Genomic DNA, 23096 nt, shown 5'->3' on the forward strand with positions numbered 1-23096 from the left:
AAATAATGACTCTTTTTTTACATTATATGTATTTTACCTACTTCTAAAATTCTACCAACGATTTTATGAAATATTTTTGTTTTTATTATTTATTACAATTTTTAAGACAAAAACTAGCGAGATAAAAAAGCAAATAATGTCTGTTTCCAAAACAACAGTAAATTATAATTCAGTATCAATATAATACGCACAAAGGGGTAAGGCGGCTGTGCCACTTTTTGTAACCAAATACAAAGAAGCTTAAACTAAAATAAAGTCCACTCCTACTGACCAGTAAATGAGTTCCTTAGCTAAATGGACGACAAATTTTCTCCTGACAATTTATCCACGCATATTCTATAACCATTGATATTACCTTTACACTTTACATCGTAATATGCTATGCTGCTAAACTAAAAATACAGCTTTGACAAGAAAACTAATTTAGGGAGTTGATGGCATTATGTTTGAAAAAGTTGAAGAACTTAGCGAAGGTTAAGTTGATTGATGCTAGTTTCTTGTGGACTGAACCTCATAGCAAAAGAATTAAAATCAAACTGTCAATTCAGGTAATATAATATTTTGTTTTGGAAATAGATGATAATCACTTTAGACGAGGTATATCCTATGATATAAAGTAGTAAGGTTTTTTTTGTCTGAAGTTTAAGATTTCAATTACTCCTTTTAAAGGAAGATTTATATAGCACGTTGATGGTTTTAGTCTATTTTGTTTTTTGATTTAAGACTTAGGATGAATTAAGGCTATTTGTAATTTATCCCCCATACCCTTTTAAATACAGATCCACTAAATAATAGAGGCGCATACAGTATGATGCCTTTAATTATTAGCCATTATATTCATTTAAATCATATGAATTTTGACCATCTTTTAATCAAATACCAATCCTTTCTTCCCCTCTATAATGTTTTTGATAATCCGCGCTAAAATATATAAATATTGTTCTTGTTATGAAGAAGTATGTTCCATTTTCCGTACTCTAAATCTATTATGTGCATTAGGAGAAGTAAAGTATAAATAATGGGTTTACTTTGTGGGGATACAAACCTTTTTTAAATACAAAGCTTTTTACAATTAGGGCCGGTCCGTACGTCCATAATGGATAGCTTTGATTATTAATTTAGGCATGTTAAAATCGTCCTATAGAATTTAAATTATGTAGGATAGTTTCTGGAACAAAATGTATATTTTTGAAACCATAGCAGCTTCATTTTTACCTATTTACAACAAAATCAGTACGTTTATTATTTTTTCTGGTGTTTTAGCTTCGAATTTTCATGTTAACTTAGTTTTAAAATGGTGACTCATATAACTAAGAATTGGACAACAAATTCTAATCGTAGCATCTGTATTGATGTGGTACGAATATTGTAAAACTTTCGCATTTAAAGAATGAACTTAATTTTAAAATATTTATTTGTCTGATTTGCATGAGCTCCGCTTTAATAAATTTTGCCATCCTTGTTGACCACAAACATAATACATAATCACAAAGCAGCATTCTTCTATATTACAAAAAATGCATTTTAACATTTAACAAAGATTTCTCCCATTTTGTAGCACTGATACTATATTACTAGTGATTGTCCGTTCTTCCCTCCTCACCATTTAAAAATGTTAGGTAGTATAATCATTGCTAATTTTCCACTGCCTACGTAGTTTCTATCCGTCTACATTATCTATGCAGTTTCTTTATTTCTATGTTACTATTGAATTACTTACAGATAGCTTTTCTTTTTAAATGTAGACTATTTTAATTCTGTTATTGTAGCGATTCTTATTAACAAAGTTGTTCTTGTTGACCATTGTGTTGAATCCATTATTTAATATACCACCTCAGAACTATTAATATATTTAGTCTAAAGCCTAATAAAATATTTAAAATAATATGTACTAAAATACCTTCTCTTTTTAGGGATTCTTTAATAGTGTCTTTGATATGTTTAAATACTATCAGGAAGTATAACTATAAAAAAACTTCCTAACTAGTGTTTTAAGTAGTTAACGACGTAGTTGTTTTAAATCACTTTTTGTTTATCGTTTGATAATAATGGAACCAATTTAGGCTGAAGTACTAGGAGGTGCCATCTTGCAGCAGACATTTGTTGTAGAATACGTAGTTGCTTACCAGATGTGTCCCGACTGTCATAGAGTTGAGGCTAAGGTAGGTATTCTACTTATTCGTATGTAAAGGAACCATTAATATACTTTAAAACAAGGTGGGGGGAAGTTTTACGCTTATGGAAAAAACTTTGCTAACCAGGATTAATTTTGGTAATGACAACGATCCAATTATTTTTGTAAAGTCTCATATTAGAATGTATTTGCCAATAAAAAGGGGGGAGGCGGATGTGCCACTTTTTGAAACCAAAACTAAAAGTCAAAGGAACTCAACTAAAAAAAGAGTTACAGGTCTGAGATTTTGCATGGCAGTTGCTTTTTAGGGTTACAATATGGAACAGTGAAGAAACGGCGGCGTAACCGCCGAAAACCGCCGAGAAATTGCAAAAAAAAATTCGGCGGGAAACGGCGGTTTTCGGCGGTTGCGCCGCCGTTTCTTCACAGTTCCATATTGTACCCCTATAATGCAACTGCCATGCAAAATCTCAGACCTGTAACTCTTTTTTTAGTTGAGTTCCTTTGTTGACTTTTAGTTTTGGTTTCAAAAAGTGGCACATCCGCCTCCCCCCTTTGAAATTTTATGTTGGCACTTTCTTTCTTGTGGCTTTGGGGATAAAACACACCTCAAAACACTAATATTTTGAATTGTATCTTTCTTATTAACATTGAGCCTGATTAAGCTAGGCAAGGACTAATTTAAGTATACCTATAAAATTCTCCCCTCCCTCTCTTGGAAAATTTTTTTTTCTTTACTAATATATTCTATTCTATATTTATGGAAGCTTTATTTATAATGTAACTTGTATTATATTCTAGTTCTAATTAATCTATGTATTGCATAGGACCATTGGAACGCAGTGGTGCAAGTGAGACAGAAAACTAAACAAAGAAAAACTTTGTTCTATGTGGAGCAGCTTCTTATCAAGTATGGTGCTACAAAGGTTTGTAAACTTTGTTTAATATTGAGAAGCTTCTTATCGAGTATGGTGCTACAAAGGTATGTAAACTTTGTTCTATGTGGAGCAGCTTCTTATCAAGGATGGTGCTGAAAAGGTATGTAAACTATGTTCTATGTGGAGGAGCTTCTTATAAAGGATGGTGCTACAAATATATGTAAACTTTGTTCTATGTGGAGCAGCTTCTTATCAAGTATTGTGCTACAAAGGTATGTAAACTATGTTCTATGTGGAGCAGCTTCTTACCAAGTATGGTGCTACAAAGGTATGTAAACTATGTTCTATGTGGAGCAGCTTCTTATCAAGGATGGTGCTACAAATATATTTCAACTTTGTTTTATGTGGATCAGCTTCTTATAAAGTATGGTGCTACAAAGGTATGTAAACTATGTTCTATGTGGAGCAGCTTCTTATCAAGTATGGTGCTACAAAGGTATGTAAACTATGTTCTATGTGGAGCAGCTTCTTACCAAGTATGGTGCTACAAAGGTATGTAAACTATGTTCTATGTGGAGCAGCTTCTTATCAAGGATGGTGCTACAAATATATTTAAACTTTGTTCTATGTGGAGCAGCTTCTTATAAAGTATGGTGCTACAAAGGTATGTAAACTATGTTTTATATTGAGCAGCTTCTTATCAAGTATGGTGCTACAAAAGTATGTAAACTATGTTCTATGTGGAGCAGCTTCTTATCAAGTATGGTGCTACAAATATATGTAAATTTTGTTCTATGTGGAGCAGCTTCTCATCAAGTATGGTGCTACAAAGGTATGTAAACTATGTTCTATGTGGAGCAGCTTCTTATCAAGTATGGTGCTACAAAGGTATGTAAACTATGTTCTATGTGAATACAAGCTGAATACAGTACATTATTAAATATGATATTTTAGGAAAAAGGATCGTCATCAAAACACATGTAAAAATAAATGGCCGAACATCATCTAAAAAGTAATCCGGTTGCTTATATTATGCTTTGCCTAAACATAGCACTTAAGTAGAGATATTTATACATATCTTATTTTTTATAATTTTAAAATAGTATTGGTTATTATTCTAAAACTTTTTATCTTGGTTTCACTTTGTAGCTGCAACTTTTACCTGAACATGTATAGTATACCTATATAGTGTTAGTGAAAACTTTTATACAAATATAAATGCCGCTTCTTAAATCAAATATATTTTGGAGGATTGACTTTAAGGAAAACCATAATAAAGCAGGGTTTCGGATCCGGATCTGGATCCGGATCCGGATCCGCAAGGATCCGCATATTTTCGAGTCCAAGGATCCTTGGACTCAAAAAAATGCTAGAAAAAGGGAAAAATCTACCTAAATTTATATAAAATCTCAGACATTCTCTTGATGAGAGCCAATCTTTAAGGTTTAGGGTAAGACTTGAAAATTAAAAGTATTTTTGACTTCGAATTAAGAATAAATATTTTTTGAAAGGTTTGGTGATTTTATTTTTATTGTCAAGGATCCGGAATCGGATCCAGTAGGATCCGGATCCGGATCCGGATCTGGATCCGCACTGACCAAATTTTGAGGATCCGGATCCGCAAAAAATCAATGCGGATCCGAAACCCTGTAATAAAGGAACACATATTTCATGGATAAATTGTTATTATTACCCCTAAAACGACCAAGCTAATATTGCATGATCCACTTTTACAAGCGACAAAATGAATTGAGAATGATTGCTAAAATCGAAAAATATCTTCATGTTTTAGAAAAATGTATTTTTTAAAAATAGGTTGAAAAACGCACTAACTTTAAAATATTATTACTCCAACAAACAGCGTTAACCTAAATATGCTCTTTCATTTATGTCTGTTCTACCCTAACCCACAATTACGTATGCATGTTACATAAAAAAAATATGCAAATAAAAGATGAGAAAGAGTTCTGTAAACATGGAAGAACAAAGTATAATTCTAGTTAGGTGTGCAGCTACACTTTAATACTTCCTATACTTCAAAATTATCATCTTTAATATATAGTAATAAACTAAGGGACATATTTGGACAACTTTGACGTGTAAGGTTTATTCTACACTTACAATATTTGATAAACATTAAAGTTTGAACAAAGAAGACATTGTTAAGAATTGTTTCTTGTTCTAAATATTAAATAAGATCACGTTAAGATGAAGATATTATTCAATAATTTGTCATCTCCGGATAAAAGTTCAGCAATATCATTTTGGATGTTACTCCCCTAGTTTTAGAGATAATTGGGTAAATTCTTTTTGGATGAGTCAATAATTACCCGCCGACGTTTTTTTTTTTATTATATATCAATATTTATAGAATATTTTAAACTCAAATTTCAGATTAGTATAACTTGATTTATCCCCACGCTGTGCAAAGTTGTACTTGTTTATGTTATGTTTACGCAACCAAAGCCGAGATAAAAGGAAAGTAATGCTGTGTTGTTCAAATCCAACATTTCTAGGGATTTCGTACTCTTGGAAAGGGACAGACATTCGAATCAGTGATTGAGGGGACTGTTAGTACAAACTTTAGCAGTGTTTAAACTTTTCAACTAATAATTTTAATCTACAGAAGGGTTAATTTAGAATTTCAAAATTGGGAATAATGGGTTTTATATAGATTTTTTCAAATTATTTGATAGCACATCCATCATTTGTAAGTCGAATGATCCTTTAAATAAGTGCCATTCTATTGTGCATGTGCATTCCACTATATTAGTATGATGCACCTGACTCAAGAATCAGGGTGGAGCTGAACTTTTCGGTTACGGTGTTTGTAGGCTTTATCTTTAGACTTTAACGGAAATTTAGTTTTTTACCTGTCCAGAGTCCGACTGGAAGCCTGAAGCACCTAATAACCTAAGTCCAAAAATAAAGCCTATACACACTGTTAAGGTAAACTTGTCAAAATCCATCCCCTCCCCCCCCCACCCCCTTGTTTATATTTTAATTCAAGCATAGCAAAAGCATATACCATCGACAATAACGTTAAGTCGCAGTCATAAAAAGGAAAGATTTATATTTATATTAATTTAATTTTAATTTTGATTACAAATGTCCCTGTTCCATCCAAACATAGGATAACAAATATTTATCTGTTTGTGATTTTACTTGCAACAGAATAACAAAAAAAAAAACAATTTTTAAAACCCCAAAAAATGCCTCCTAATTGTTTTAATGATTTTATTCAATTGAATTATGTTTTATAATAATACGCATATTTTCAATTTTAACCTGATAATTTTAAACATCTATTCCTAGCTTCTTATTGAATTTTTTAACTGCGGTCAGTTGCGTTCAGTTAAGTGTCGTACAATGACAATAAATGTATAAGTAAAGTTATACATATAATCTAGAAAACTGCTCGGCCCAAGTGGTGGAGACCCTTTTTGTCTGTTAGCAAATTGCTTTATGTTTTTTTGTTGTGTTAGTTTACGACGCTATTAGCTGACCCAATGCAAAATCGGGGCAGGGTTACATATATTTCATGCCCCCTCTATTCTTTTATTTTAATTACTAAGCAATAATAGAGAACACATACCCCATAATGAAGTAAGGTTTTTCTTATATAAATGCATTAGAGTAAGAAATGGTTATGAAAGAAAGTAAACTGCGAACCAAAAAAATAGGCAAATCCAAATTTTCAGAATGACAGCTTCATTATTCATTTAAGACGAATTTACTGTAAATATAAAATGTAGATGCATCTTTTTTTTACAAGTTTCCATCGTTGATTTTTTATTAATCAGCACCAATGAACCACAAGATCTCAAAAACAGCATTTTGGGTAAAAACTGGTGAACCAAAAAGATATGCAAATCCAAAACAAATCAATGGAAAAAGATTTTTTTGCACTTTTCTTCTGTTTTAAAGATTGATTCTGATAAAATAACAATTTTTTAAGGGATTTATGCATTAATTATTATGAAATGTAGTATAAGGTAGAAATTAATGATTTTTTAAAATAAGAAATATTAGAAAAAAAGAAATTCAACCCCTATCACTATAGCGGTCAGCTGCTGACCTCCAGTTTAATGGATGTAGCCTAACACATGTTAAAGATAAAAATTACACTGAAAAGTATATAAAAATGCTTTTTAATGTGTTAAAAAAAAAACATTTTAAAATCTTGATTTTGAGGATGATGTCCTTTCAGATGCTCCTATTGATGATGATGGTGAGCCAAATGTTATCTAAGTACATGTCCATTACAACAACTTGTCTATCAACCTATGTACCATTTTTTGTAGTCATAGCAATCCCCAAAGGAGCCTGATGACAAGAAATATAAACATCTTCTAAAAACGACAGTATTTACCTTATGCATTTGAGTAATTAAAATTGCAATTTTTTTCTTTTTTAATACTGCTTGGCTGGAGGCTGCTATGAATACAAAAATTGGACCATAGTTTAATATATAAGTTGTCATCATGGTCATGCACTTTGATAACATTTGGCTCACCATCACTACGCATAGGAGCATCTTAAAGGCCATCATCCTCAAAATTAAGATTTTAATATGGATCTTTTTAACACATTAAAAATCATTTTTGTATACTTTTGGGATTAATTATTATTTTTTATATGTATTTAGCTTCATCCATAAGACTGGAGGTCAGCAACTGTCCTCTAAAGTGATAGAGGTCGAATTTCTTTTATTCTAATATTTCTTATTTAAAAAAATCATTAATTTTTACCTTATACAACATTTCATAATAATTAATGCATGAATCTCTTAAAAAATTGTTAATTTATCCAAATCAAATTTAAAAAGAGGAGAATAGTGCAAAAAAATCGTTTTTCCATTGATTTGTTTTGGATTTGCATATCTTTTTGGTTCACCAGTTTTTACCCAAAATGCTGTTTTTGAGATCTTGTGCTTCATTGGTGCTGATTAATAAAAAATTAACGGTGGAAACTTGTAACCAAAAGATGGATCTACATTTTATATTTACAGTAAAATCATCCTAAATGAATATTAAAGCTGCTATTCTGCAAATTCAGATTTGCCTATTTTTTTGGTTCGCAGTTTAAATGATGTTTGAAATGTAAACAGAAAGACTAAGTGTGTGTAGGTGTATGGTTGTATGTATGTGTGTGTGTGTGTGTGTGTGTGTGTGTGTGTATGAGTGTGTGTATGTGTAAGAAATAAAATGCAGACTACTACTTTAATGGTGGGTTGCAAAATTTGATCGTTTAGAACACAAGGTGCAACATGAAATTACTCAAATTTTACTCAACGATTCTTTTAGACCTTTTTCTATACCCCTTTTTAGTTGTGTAGCTACTCCATAACTACCAGTTGTGCAAATGCATGTTTATTGTATCCTAAGTTACAATAAAAAAATCAACGTTAAGCAGTTTTTTTAAGTGTCTATAATTCTCATTTGAAAGAAACATTATTGAATGCACTAACACCAGTTTGTATTTAAGTACACTCCATTAAGATTTTTTAAAATTTGTTTATTAAATTAATTTGTCAGCTGATTTTTGCTACGCAACTTTTATACATGATGATTTGTATTAAGCAAGAAAAAGACAAAAACTTTTTATATTTTTTAAGGAGGGGGGGGGGGGGGGTTGAGGGTATAAGATGATCTAAATTCAAAATTATTTTAATGTAATTTCTTTAGATTGCTTTTTTTTATATTTTAAGCATTATTTTTTTATATTTCTGTAACACACAATATATCTCCAGGTTATTTATGATTATCTAGCTCTATTTTTTGTTTATAAGTAAATACTTTTAGTAGCAAATGTACTTCATAATATTTCCTTTTCTTTCGTACTATCTTTAATGAGTTAATAATAGCCAAGTTTTACACACTTTATTAAGCTTAAAACGGATAGACAGGTAAATTGATTTATATTAGTAGCTGTTCCAATTTTAATTACTAAGTAAAAATAATATTTTTGTTCAGGATTGTGTTGGAATCAAACCCAACCACGAAGGACTTGACTTCTTCTTCGCCACAGGAATCTATATCATTATATTTCATTCAATATTAAACTGCTTGTTTTTCAAAGTTTTAAATATATTAAATTCAATTTAAACAAAAAAATATATATTGTTTTTTTTGTAACAAACTTCTCTTTAATTCACTTTTGGGCTTTTTCTTTTGAATTTAATAGGCCTTATTTTAAAAATACTACTATCTCTTTTTTATTTGTCTAAACTAAAAACTAGAAATAACTAAAACAAAGCATAATCATATAATGATATTGTTTTTAGAATCTAAAGCCAAGACGTTGGTAGATTTCTTCCAGTCTATGATACCATTAAGGAATATTTACATTTTATTTTTATAATTTTAGAGAAATATGTAATGCTCGGTGGTTGTAACCTTAATACACTTGTCGAACGATAAGCTTACTTTTGCAGATGATAATAGATAGGGTTGGCAATCCGGATCCGATATCCGCCCAATTTTTGGGCCAATTTTGGAACCTGAATCCGGAATCCGTTTTTTAATAGCGGATTCCGGATTCTTAATAGGTAGGCTAAAATTAACGTCTTGAGTTTTTTCTTTCAACTCCCTCTTTTTGAAGGCAAAGATCACCTTATCTTTAGTTAGGTTAAAGATAGAGAGTGGACTAGGTTGATTTATAGGAGAGTTTGAACGTTTGAGCTGGCCCACTAGTGGCCTTACAATAGGGCCTTGTCTAAGCTATATAAACATACACTTAGAATTTTAAAGAAACAATGGTTCATGTTCCAGTCTTAGCGTTTTTTTGGAAGTGGCTTATCCGCTACCCTCCTTTTTGTAGCATTAGATAGATACATATTTTACTTTTTAACAATGAATTCTTTTATTTATTTCATAACAATTTGTTTTACAAAGAAATTTTACAAGATTTATTACTACTTGGTTCTTACACCAGATCATCTTTTACTTTAATAAAGTGAAAATTGTAGCTGGCTAAAATAACGATCCACCCCTTTTACCCCATTCCCTTCCCTTCTACCAGATGAATGAACTGACTAATAAATGATATCCATGTAAGCAACCTAATTTGACGACAATTTTCCCCCTGCCAAAATATCCACGTATATTCTACTTCCATTCTTCCTTGATTTTAACATTTTACTTTTCAAGATTTGAATGTGTTGTTTTACACAGATGTGAAGACATATTTCTGTCACAGCTACAAGATTTATTAGATAATAAAAACTTAGGTTTCTTCTTTTTGTTGTTCTCAGTTAAAAAATACATGTTGTCTTAGTTTCAACAGAGGTAAAGTAGATTTTTTGCATTCTGTATTTTATTATATATATAATACTTATCATTATTTGAGTTTTAGAACTTGGGTATACAAAAATTTACCATTTCTTTAATATCCCAAAAATAAAACGTAGATTTTTATAGAAAGCATTTCAAAGAAAAACAATTTTCACAGTGAATTCACATAATAACTGACTTACATAACTTAGGATTCATTCCTATCTCAATTCTCTTTATATTTTCCCATGCCTAACTCTAGAATTTGTTCTTAACAAGGATAATAACATAACTAGCTAAACACAAAAAAATTATAGATGTGGACAAAGTGAGGCATAAAGCAGATAGGTTGGTTGTAATAGAAAAGAAAAATAAAAAAGGATATGTTAAATAATAGAAAATCATGAAACCTCTGTAATAAATAAATATATATTTACTTTTTAGCATAATCTACAGACTGACGGACTTAACAAGTTGTATCCTAGATGCCCTTTAAAAAAACCGCTGTCTATCCTGAGTAGCAGCCGAAAAAATAACATTTTATGATATCCCCCCTAGAGTAACGGACTGACTGACGTTCGAAGTGACTTCTAGAGTAGCTTCACTTTTAAAAAGGAATTAAAAAGAAGTAAAGAAAACTGATGTACGTGTTATTTATTTACTAGCGGCTACGCCCCTAGAAGCCTCTAGGGGCATTGGTAGGAGGGGGAAAAGTCGACCTCATTCCATTTTAAATTTGCGTTTAAAAAAAGTTAAAAAATATTTTTGGGGGAGGGAGGTAAAGAAACCCTCTCCAAAAATAGTTTAAAACCTTCCCAGGACCTATAGTAAGCTTCACAGTAAAGGAGAACAATATCGGTTTAGCAGTAAGCAAGATCCTTCAGGACAGACAAAAAACGCTTACTACTTTATATAATAGGATAAAGTAAAACAAACTGTGTAAAACTTGGCTCAAATTTCTAATGTTATTTTTTTTAATTCTTTAAAATCTAATTTCCTATATAGATTGAAAACTTAAAACCAGAAAACTGATTTTCAAGTTAATATTATTTGGAAAAGGTATTGAAAGGCAGGTAAACCAGGAATCTATACATTAGAAGATGAGTTTTGGGAAAAGTTGATTTTAAAGTTGAAAGAAGGATTTAATATGTTTATGTAAGTGTGTGTTTGTACTTTGTTATATACAAACTTTTGCAAGGGATAGTTTTGTGGAGGGTATTTAATATATTTAGCTACTTAACTACCATTACTATAAGTGACATACCGTCACATAAGTTTAGAATTTGAACTTTTTAAAATTCTTACATTAGAAACTAAACCGGACTGAGTTTAATATCCCCCACATAGATTTTAACATTTTGAGTTTGCTTATATCAAAAAATTTAAATCTAAATTTATATGTCCTTCATATTTTTAAAATTAATAATTCGTCATTGAAGCTTTTTTCAATTACAAATCGTCAATTTTCTGATAAATTCTCTTTTATAGAACTTATTGAAGTTTATAGGAAAATAGGTTGAACTGATAAATACAGAGAAAATTGAAATGAGGAAAAACAATCCATTTACATCCTAATCTTATGTTTCCATATTTTTGTATTGAAACTTTTGTTTCCAAACTGATTGAGAAACAGAAATTTAATTTTCCTGGTTTCATTTTTATGAATGAAAGGACAGGTTGCTTGATTTGTAATGGTTATATGACTACAAATTGTCATTTATTTCTAGGAGAAAAGGGTTTGTAATTAGCCAACTGCCATTGTTTTAAGTCTTAACACTCCATGAAAAGATGTAAATATTCATTTCTTTGTCAGATATTCTCACAGCAAAAAGTTAATATCTCATGATGTGCAGTCCAACACCTATAATTACAAGTATACCTTCATGGTGGATGTTGTTCCTGTTTGTAAGGTAAGCTTATTGTTGGTTTCAGTTATTAGCTTTGAAACACATTAATATCTTATATATCAGAACCGGTTCTCAGCTATGTATAGCATCGTATTACAGACAATTTCCCACGAATATTAAAATAAAACATTTTATTGCAATGGTATAATTTGGTGTGTATATTAATAGGTATATTGCCCATTATTTAATCCTCTAATATCCATTGTAAATAAACCTGACAGATTAAACATTTTGAGGGAAAAGAATCGTGACCACAAAAGCTGGCAGCAGGATAAGAGTTAACAACTGTTACTGTATTGACTTTAGGGAGGGAGAGGTGACATTGGACTGTAAATAACTCTGGTACTCAAAGATTTATTACCACGTTTTCTATTTTGTTGGCTCAAAAACTTTGGGTAGGTACTTTAATTGAATTTTGATTTGTCGATTCCATACTAACAGTGTCCAAACCGCTCAACCAACAATTTTAATCTACAGAAGGAAATTTGTTTTTCGTCCATTATTGTAATCTTATCCCTTAAGATCCCTGATTTAATAGCTTTAACTTAATTTTTAAATTTTAGGACAATGTTGTTTGTTTGTCTAAGCAGTTGGCCCACAGCATGGGAGGTATAGGGCAGATCTGTGTGGTGACCAAGGTGGCACAGAGTGTCCACATCATGGACCCGGAGACTTGCCAGTTTGCTGAGATTAATTCAGTCACATATTACAAGTTTCCATTCAAAAGGAATACATTTTATAAATAGATCTTTAAAAATTAATTATATAATCCTACTAAATAATATAAAGTAATAGGTTTTTTTGTCTGTAGCTTAATATTTAGATAACTACTGAACCATGTGAATTCATTTTATGGATGCTTCTTATAGGTCCCTGTATGGTTTTAGGCTATTTAATTCTTGTATCGAAGTTTTGGATTTTTCGACTTTCCTTAAAGAATTAAAATACCAAAGAAATTTTGTACAACTGAGGTAATGATTACACAAAATTATTTCAAATGACGACTATTTAAAAACATAAAAGTGCAGTTTCCAAGAGTAAATTTGAGTTCTTTGTTGTTAAAAATAGTTCTAGATATTTTACTCTGCAAATAAAGAAATATTCAATTAGGAATTTCTGCTAACAATAAAAGTTTATAAATGCTTTTTGAAATGCATACATAAAAATCATTACATATAAGAAGAAACCCATTAGAGTTCTATTATTTTATGTACATATATTTGAATTAATAACAATGTACCAACTTTGCTTATGTTTTCAATAATTTCACATGGAAAAGTTTTTATAGCTTATAAAGAATGAAACTTTTCAAATATCTTCCCAAATTGTTTTTTTCCCATACCACCTACTGAGCAAATGCATTTTCGAAATTCATAACTTTAAAAATATTAGGTTGGCTTTTCTTGCCACAAGGATATATCATAGTTGTGTGGGTACCGTTCATCTAACAAGCTTTCAAAAAATTGTGGGTCAAAATATATTTGAAATGTATCTTTTTATTGCATTTGAATATCCATATTACTTAGTAATGGATTTATCATTACTTGGATCTTACACCAGCTTATCATGTACTCAAAAAAAGTGAAACTTGAAGCTGGCTAAAATTACGTCCCCTCCTTTTCCTCATCCCTCATACTGGATGAACGTACTGGCCAATAAACGATGTCCATGTTGGCAACCTAAATTGACAATTTTTCCCATATCATATTATCCACGTATATTCTATATCCATTAGGGTGGGTTCATATTGGAATTAGACAAAGCGGGGATATGCAACAGATAAAATTAACCTTAAAAACATTTCTGACCGAAAAAGAATTTTAAAAAATTGAGTTTTAGAACACGACCACTTAAAAATATAATTCATTACTTATTAGTATGCAAAGACGACATTCAAAAATTTTTTGAATCAGAACTATGGCTTCATGGTGCTCCCTGGAAAGGCCTTGAGGAGCTGAATCAGGAACTTTTGTCTGTTTCAAAATATCTTGTTCCTAGCCTTAGAAATCACTAAAAAACTAAAATTTTTTAAGGTTTATTGTGAATTGTCCAATTTGTAGAGGTTTTTTTAGATTTTCTCAGGCTAGGAACGAGATTTTTTGAAACGGACAAAAGTTCCTGACTCAGCTCCTCATGGCATTTCCAGGGAGCACCATGAAGCCATAGTTCTGATTCAATAAATTTTTGACTCCCATTTACAAATAGCTATACAATTGAATGTCTGGTCGTCAGCGGTTTTAAGACTTAAGATAAATTTTTAATCATTCAGAGGTGTATTATATCTATATAAATTGAGTGCAGATCCCCGCTTTGGCCTCAGAAAAAAAATGTCCAAAATCGACCCACCCTAATATCCATTTACCTAATTGTATAATGAATGGAATAGTTTTTAATATTACCAAAATTAAAAAAGCAATAAAAGTGACGAAAACTGTAGTGAAAGATTAAACCTGAATAAATGCACTCATCCTATCTATTTTAAAATAGTTTCTATAGAGATATTTTAGATTGTTACAGATTAGAATATACATGATAGGATAAAGGTAGAAACAAAGTATTTTTTTTCAAAACACTGCAAAATTGAATTAAAATATAGTTGTCGCTTTTTAAAAGCCAATTTTTATCAAATTGTCATTTTTAAGACTTAATTTTAAAATTAGAAAGTCTAGAACTAATAAGTCTATAGGAAGAGGTATTGGGACTATCATCAATCAGCCTAAACTTCATCCAATTTTTCATATCTATTTTTAATCCTAGAAGAGAGAATCATTTTAGAATATAAATTTTATATCCTAATGTACTTTTTCCTCTGTGTGTTTATTTGAAGAAAAAGTTGTTTACATTTTTTTCTTATTTTAAGATATCATAATAATCTAATGATAAGGTATGGAATATTTTTTGCTGGCATTGCATGAATCTTTCTCTGATGACTGCTGCCTGGCAACTCACGGAATGCTACTTGTGAATCTGGTAACCTATTTGTCAAGTTTCCCACTTGACAAACATTCAATGATCTTGTAACAGATCCTAATTCACTATATCTCAACTTGTCCAATGTGTAAACATCTTTCTTTAATAAAGTTTTGAATAGGTGGGTTACAGTATTGCAGAGCAATTGGCAAAGTGTTTGTATAGTCAAAAATCCTCCAAGCGCATTTGTTTAAACATTTTATCTAACAATTCTTCATTATTTCAAACTTTGTATTTTCTTCTATTAAAGTAGTATCATGATTATATCTTCAGAAAATATTAAAACACTAAAATCAATTTTAGCATTACTTAATTTAAAAAAATAATAGATAAATAAATTATAGGTCTTTCTGTTTTTCTGAGTGCTAAGTGGAGTTGAAATAGATACCTACCCCACTGAAAACATTTTTCTGTCACATCTTATTCGGATACAGTCATGTCACATTTATTTGATGTTTGGGTGGTTTTATACTCTTAGTTCCTTAAATTAAATCTAAATTAATTTAATTTTGTTAATAAGTTAAGTACTAGTAAGTAGTACAAACATTCTAATGAAATTAATTTTCATAAACTCTAATATATCAAGCTTATATCATTTATAGCATGACCATTAAGAAAGTATTTTTTTTATGGATTGCAGCCTAATTTCTTGGTTTTTTATTGTTATACAAAATTTTTATATATTTAATATTTTATGGTATTTTTGTGACTTATGCTTGAAATAATTTTTATCATGAAACTATCCCTTTAATTAGTATCTTTACATGAAAATCAGACGTCTATCTTTAAACGCATAATGAAAGTCACTTAACTGTAATGAAATTTCAAATCTACACTTCAGCTATGTTAAATAACATCATTTCCTTACTTTTGCATTCATAGTGTTGAAAAATTAACTCAGGCTTGCATTAAAAAAGGAAATTACCAATGATGTTTACCAATGAATAAAAAGAATATGAATGAAATAAAGTAGGAATTGAATAGAACTGTTTATACAAAAAATTAACAAAAATAATATGAATGAATTAAAGTAGAAAATTAGTTTAACTGTATATTTACCTATAGAAAAACAATTAATAAAATGTTAATAAGGATTTAAAAATTTTTACTAACTTGTTTAGCACATGCAAATTTTAATTATATAGATATTAAAATAAGTTTTTTGAGAAGTCAGCTAAATATATTAAATATCAGCTGTTTATCTTGAATATCAGCTGATAATATTATATTTACGGACATGTGTTCAAAGTTTTAGATTAGAATCATATTTAAAAATAATATTTATCATTATTTAATGTATTGTGCTATAGTTTGTGCCGTTCAAGAGATTTGGTTGAGTATACAGTCATGAATATTGAACCTATTCTACAAAAGGAAATCATGTCAATAAATTTGATTCAAACAGAACTATTCAAAGAGAATTGTGTCTACTTGATAGCAGCCATAAATCATTATATTATTACATAAATGTTTCACCTGATTTTCATGTACTCTGATTGAGTAGTACTCGCAGCTTGCTAAGAAACGATACGCCTCTTCCACTCCTTTACCCCATCCCCTCCCTTACTTCTACAGGATGAACGAACTGACCAATAAATAATTTCCATAATAGCAATTAAATTGACGACAATTTTTCTCTTGTCATAATATCCACGTATATTTTATATCCATTAATAAGAGGCCATGCCAGAGCAATCAAATTGACGAGTCGGGAGTCAAATATATTGACTTGGTAAAACAACTTGGCAGGACCGGAATAGCTTTGTAGGCCAGGGTAAAGTGTCCCATAAACATGTTCTGGCTGACTGCTGGGTTGTCAAGACTTCAGAATTAGGTAAGGGATAGCTTTTATATTAACAAGGATAACAGTATCCAATTTAGCACAAAGGGTTCCAGGACAAACGCAGGAGTCCCAAACATAGTAGTGGATAAACGCAGGTGTGTTAAAATATTAATCTAATTAAGTATTTCTATACATATTAGGTTAGGTTAAGATATGAATGTACAATTAAGCCCCCCCGCAGGGGTTAGGCATTTAAAAAACCTAAAAGATTGTCTAAAATAGGTTAGGTTAGGTTAAGTGTCCACTCCTGCGTTTGTCAACTCCTGCGTTTGTCCACTCCTAGGTTTGTCGTAGGACCGCTCAAAATACTCTTAAGACTAGATGTTAAAACATTTTTTTTACAGGCATTTAATAAATGTATGAGCATAGATATATAATCCATAACCTACTCCAAGGGAAATGGAGGGAAAGAAAAGGGTGTGGATTAATTCATCGTCAACGTTCTCTTTCTTTCTCTCTTGTTTTTGATTAATATTAAAATAGTATCTATGAAGTTTACATGTAGATTATAATTAATCTTGTGTAATGATTGAATCTGCATAAAGGGGGATTAATTCCAACCCAACCTTAATTAAACCTCAAAATATTCATCTATCTGGTTAAATTCCTAGTTCTTTAGACATTTCACTATTTGGTAGGTAAGCAAGAGCAGATTTTAGATATAGGGTTTTGAATAATTAAGCAATATTTATAATGTATTTAAACATTTTTTTAGCAATTTGTTTCTCTTTTTTTGTAGCAAAGCTACTCTATAATTCACTTTGTCCGTATTGCTAAGGGGTAAATGAGATTTACTCAGATGTTATCTGATTGTTATTGTCAACATTCCCATCATTATGGGGGATATTTCATATATTATTATGAAAATTATCTTGTTTTACGTTTATTTTGTGCTTTGCTACATATGGAAGTTGTCATCCTTAATGTTAATTGTTACATATGATTTTCCATAATCAAAGATATTCGGACATAAACGAAAGCTGTGTAAAACCTTTTTACTATAAACTTACAGCGACTAATAAACTTGTTTTTGAAGGAATATTTAGATCAATTAGAGTTGTAGACAGTTATACAATTGCGTATTCAAGGCTTGAGACAAATATCTTCAATGATAATTCACATTCCTCTTTTCTATGTTTTGAAATGCTTACTGTCCGTCTGTATGTCTTTCTGAATATTTTGGGGTGACGTATATTTTTGGCTGCTATTTGAAAAGTCGGCTGAAATGTTAATAATTTTTTCTTACAAATTAGAAAATTTTGGATTATTTATCTTTGTTGTATATAAATTGCAAGTTTCTATTAGAAGATCTTTTTTTGACTGTCGCATTGGCAAATTTAGGGAATAGTCCCTTTCGTAACATCGCCCTATAAAGGGCGATTCGTCGTATTTTTAGAATGGCTTTTTAAAGGTTATTTTAGGTTAGGTTAGGTTATATTTGGTTAGGCGATTGCCTCACAGGGTTAGGTAATTTTCCCCGCAGGGTTAGAGCCCCCCGCAGGGGCTAGAAATAGGAGAAAAGCTACTATGCAAAATACGAAGAATCGCCCCATAAGGTGAGATGTTACGAAAGGGACTATACCCCAATTTTTTAAATTTTCTTTCCGCCTTGTTTTTTTCCGGAGTAATTTTAGTTACTTCCCGTGTTTATTTCAATATTATAACTTAACTACCTATATGGTTTACAGGGATAGGACAATGGACAGTGAATTATTATTCCCTCTTGATATTGGTTGACAAATTCTATACTTGATAGCTTGTATTTATTGTTAGTTCTAGACTCAGGGAGTGAGGGACATTTATTACACTACTCCCAAAAGTTTTATATAAATGTTTTCTTATTTGTTGGCTGAACACCTTTGGGGACTTTTATGGAATTTTGATTAGTTGATTCATCCAAACTAATTGTAATTGTAACAAGGGTTAATTTTGTGTAGCATCATTGGGGATGTTTATCCTTTGATAGGCCATTGTCTTATCCCTTCAGATCCCTGATAAATATTTGTTTTATTGTTTTTGGGGTGCCCTAAATAGTTAGGTAATATCGTTCTTTTTTCATTTAGGTAATGACGATAGCACAGTCCACTGTCGTACATACATGGGTCACATCCTTCATATTGGTGACACTGTCGTCGGTCTGGACCTTAAAAACTGTAATGTTAACAATCAAGACTTGGAGCAGATGAACACAGATAAGGTTAGTCATTTCTTTTTTAAAGCGAAGCTTTTCTATAATTAGGGTCAGTCCGTCCGTCCGTACGTCACAGATAATTTTAACAGGTTAGAATTTAAAACTTTGGATGATGATTCATGCAGTAGTTGGGTACAATTTAGAAAACGCAGCAACTCTTAACAATACCAGAATGTCCGTACGTCCATTTTAAACATGTCGATTTTTAACTTTTTTGACAACAAATTTTTGTATGTTAAAATAATCCGATTCCTATTACAACAAGGTACAATGTTATAAGCGAAGCATCTCTATAAACATGTCCCAAAAATGTAAGTATGTCCTTAAACAGTATCATCTATGTATGCAGTTTTGCAACAAATTTACTTACAATATTGTTTGTACTGATGCATTAATATTCTGCTAATTCAGTTCTGACAATCTACAAGTGTTAATGTTCGTTGGTCTTCCATTTCAGAGCTTCGCTTTTATGGATGTTGTCATCCTTTTTCTTTCAAGCTTTTGTATTGTAATGGACTTTTATTACGTGGGTTTTACACCAGATTATCATGTACCCTAAAAAGTGAAACTTGTAGCTGGCTTAAATAATGATCCACTATTTTTACCCTATCCCCTCAACTCTAAATGGATGGAGGAACTGACTAATAAATTATGTCTATGTTAACAACCTAAATTGAAAACAATTTTATCCTTTTAAAATATCCACCTAGATTCTATACCCTAAGTTAGATATTATACAATATTAGTTTTACATTCCAAAACATTTTAGATTTTCTTTTACATTATCTTTCTTTATAAGCTTTTGTTCGCTTTCATTTGATTTCTAAAAGGCATGTACTTATCACCTAAATGTGCATTACTACCACATTTACTTCTTATTTCAATATTTATGAACGCGTTTTATTATATAAATGTACCAAAATACACGTAATCAACATTTGCCTAAACTACTAATTTACTAATGGGCAAGATAGTAACTAATTTTACATATACAAATGTTAAAAATGTCTCTATTAATCTCTAGTGGGACTACTAAAATATATGTGTTAGATTAAGAGCAATATATCCATAAGTAGCGCAGCAATTATATTTTTTTTTAAAGCTTGAATCAAAACTGCTATTTTTATGCCTTTTTGGAAAAAGTTCTTTCTCGTCAATTGTATGTCCCTTGAGAGTTTGTCTGTCCGTCCGTAACACCTGAAGGGGACTATCCACGAACGAGAGCAAGTGATTCTAAGCACCTTCCAGCAGTGATACTAAATATTTTTTATGAATATACTAGGGTTAAGTTTTATACAGTTATACCAACTATAAAAATCAAGTTTCACCATGGTTTTCTATGAATAAATCTTTAATTGTTAAGCATTTTTTGATTGAATATCATCAAATTTTTTGTTGAGTTCAAAGGTTCAAATAGAATAACATGCCAAAACATAATAAAGTTCTGTAAATTACGAAAGTACACTAATAAAACTGTATACAATATTAAAAATTACCATCCCTTTTTCTAAATTAACATTTTTCATTGAAAAGGTTTACTTTTGTCACTTTGTGTCACAGCAGTTTGAACTCAACAAAACATTTGACGGTATACAGCCAAAAAATAACTAACATTTGAAAGTTTTTTTTTTTTATATAAAACCAAAAAAAAACATTTAGAATCGCTGCTGGAAGGTGCTGAGAATCACTTGCTCTCGTTCGTTAATAGTCCCCTTTGGAGCAATTTTCTGTATCATTTTAAGCAATCTAACATTAATTTAAAAGATGCTTCATAACAACTTTATTTATGATCGTCTTTGAGGTGCCAACTTATGAAAGAAACTGTAAGAGGTGGAATAGATATAAATCTTAACGCAACACATGTTCTATATTGTACAAATATTTAGATTCCCGACGTAGTGTTAGTGAAGAAGGTGTACGCCGATAAGACACTGAGAAACCGCAGAAGAAGGTGGAGGCTTAAGCACATGGAAGGATTCCCTCATATGGACACAGAGAGCTGTAACGACGAGTACAATGATTTTGCGGTAAGATTGCCTTTTTTCTGATTTGTATGTCCTATACATTAGTTTAGTTTCTGGTTCCGAAATTAGGGGCCACAAAAAAAAGAATAAGAGACTAACACAAGTAAAAAGAATAAAAAGCTTACAATTTAAGGCCTGAAAAAAAGTACTCAAATATCAATAATATGGAATATTAAGAAAAGATTTAAGAAAGTGTTATGTGTATCATCCCATTTACCAAATAACCCACTACCCTATTACTAATAAAATAATCTTAAAAACAAATTGCTTTGAATTTAATTTTCTATTCTCTTTAAATTAAAATTTTATTGTCAGGCTGATTTGGAGGAGGATCCTACGATGCGACAGTATGTGAACATCTACAAAGATACCACCAAGGTTCCCGTGGATGAAGATGATGACGGTGAGTATGAGATATATTATTACTGGGATGTAGCACCAGATTTTCATATACGCTGATAAATCGATATATTTTTTATATCTATTCAGTTAGTTAACTTTCCTTCATTTGTTTCACTCTCTTATTACGTGACGGTTGCCATTTATTTTTGTCCTGCTATTATTTTAAAATGACAATTTTTATCTTTCAACTTAATATTTTCATATTTTTACAAATTTGGGTGTAGATATTTAAAATATTAGTGGATTTTCAAAAACAGATACAGATTCCGGATGAATCCTGGCTAAATGGTTGCACGGATTGCGATTGACGGATTATTTCGAAACGGATTTGGATGCGGATTCGGTTTATTATCTGTTTTTTTTTAAATTGCTTTTTATGCAAATTTAAAATGCGCATCTCTTAAAGTTTCATATGTATTCTTGTTTTATAGACGAAGAATGTCCAAAGATTTCTCTTGCCGAGATGCTTGATGATCTTGATATCGGCCAAGAAGACGCTACTGGCGAAGAAGGCGGTGAAATGCTCGAGTAGATTGACGAAGATATGGGGGATTTTGCAGCAGCAAATTAGGCTTTACGGTTGGATTAAGAAGCTCTTTCCTAAATACAAATGATGGAAACGGTTTAAAAGTTTAAGAGCAGAACATATTTTTTTCTGCTTTACTTTGCTGTTTTTACTGATTGATGAGTCTTCGTCCACAAATGTGTCTAAAATCTAATGCAAATCCTTCATTTTTCTTTAAAAGTCATTTTTTAAACCTCCAAATTGTTTTTGATGGCTTTTTAAAATACATTTTTGCAAACAAAAAAAGATATTATTCTCTAAAATCTAATGAAATTAATATTTAAACAACCAAAATCCCAGGAAATAAAATAACTCAAAAATATTATTTCAATGTTAAAAGATTATTTCTTGGTAAGTTTCATTGTTTTTATTGGAGTTTGTTGGATAATACTTTTTCAACATACATATATTCTTCATGTATACACGCTCAGACTTAGAAAAAAAGCTAATCTAATAAAACAGAAATTCTCTTTACTTTTTTCTATTAGAATTATGTGGAAATAAAAAGATGAATTTTCAAAATTTGCCAAACCTGAGTTTGTGTTTGTTTATAAATTGTATTAGGAAAACAGCTTTGATCAGAATATAATATTATGTGAGCTCATTTCAGTCAAAATCAGATTACATTTCAAGTATTCCTGTTTGCATTGTGTTTCAGGTATAATCAAATGAAGATTTTTTATGACTTTTCATCATCATTATAAGAGAAATTAGAGGAGTCTTTTTATAATCTCTTTGTATGTTAAGCCCGCCATCAAAATCAATTATTTTTATTTTTTTTCCTCAAAAAATTTGCAAACTGTGATATCATCCTATTTTAAATTGTTATATTATTATTTTTCATAAAAATCAACATCTAAATTTTCAATGAAAAATAGGAATATTTTTTAATTGCAGATATATACGAT

The 23096-nt window shown here is 30.6% G+C and overlaps 1 protein-coding gene across 1 annotated transcript in view; it reads left to right on the forward strand.

The window, feature by feature from the left end:
• The window catches only part of Nmd3 (60S ribosomal export protein NMD3), a 29627-nt gene extending 6541 nt beyond the window's left edge, over positions 1–23086 (forward strand). Inside the window, exons 4-16 of the mRNA XM_080145646.1 lie at positions 428–548; positions 2064–2162; positions 2962–3060; positions 8988–9040; positions 9297–9344; positions 12094–12196; positions 12757–12918; positions 16472–16535; positions 16911–16997; positions 19070–19203; positions 21084–21224; positions 21537–21624; positions 22055–23086. Of these exons, the coding sequence (XP_080001772.1) occupies positions 428–548; positions 2064–2162; positions 2962–3060; positions 8988–9040; positions 9297–9344; positions 12094–12196; positions 12757–12918; positions 16472–16535; positions 16911–16997; positions 19070–19203; positions 21084–21224; positions 21537–21624; positions 22055–22155 (1300 nt within the window). The 3' untranslated portion in view covers positions 22156–23086. The remainder of the gene's footprint in view (positions 1–427; positions 549–2063; positions 2163–2961; positions 3061–8987; positions 9041–9296; positions 9345–12093; positions 12197–12756; positions 12919–16471; positions 16536–16910; positions 16998–19069; positions 19204–21083; positions 21225–21536; positions 21625–22054) is intronic.
• The last annotated feature ends 10 nt before the right edge of the window (positions 23087–23096 follow it).

This window comes from Acartia tonsa, chromosome 2 (genome assembly GCF_053477335.1).
Source record: "Acartia tonsa isolate MP-2025a chromosome 2, ASM5347733v1, whole genome shotgun sequence".
NCBI lineage: Eukaryota > Metazoa > Arthropoda > Copepoda > Calanoida > Acartiidae > Acartia > Acartia tonsa.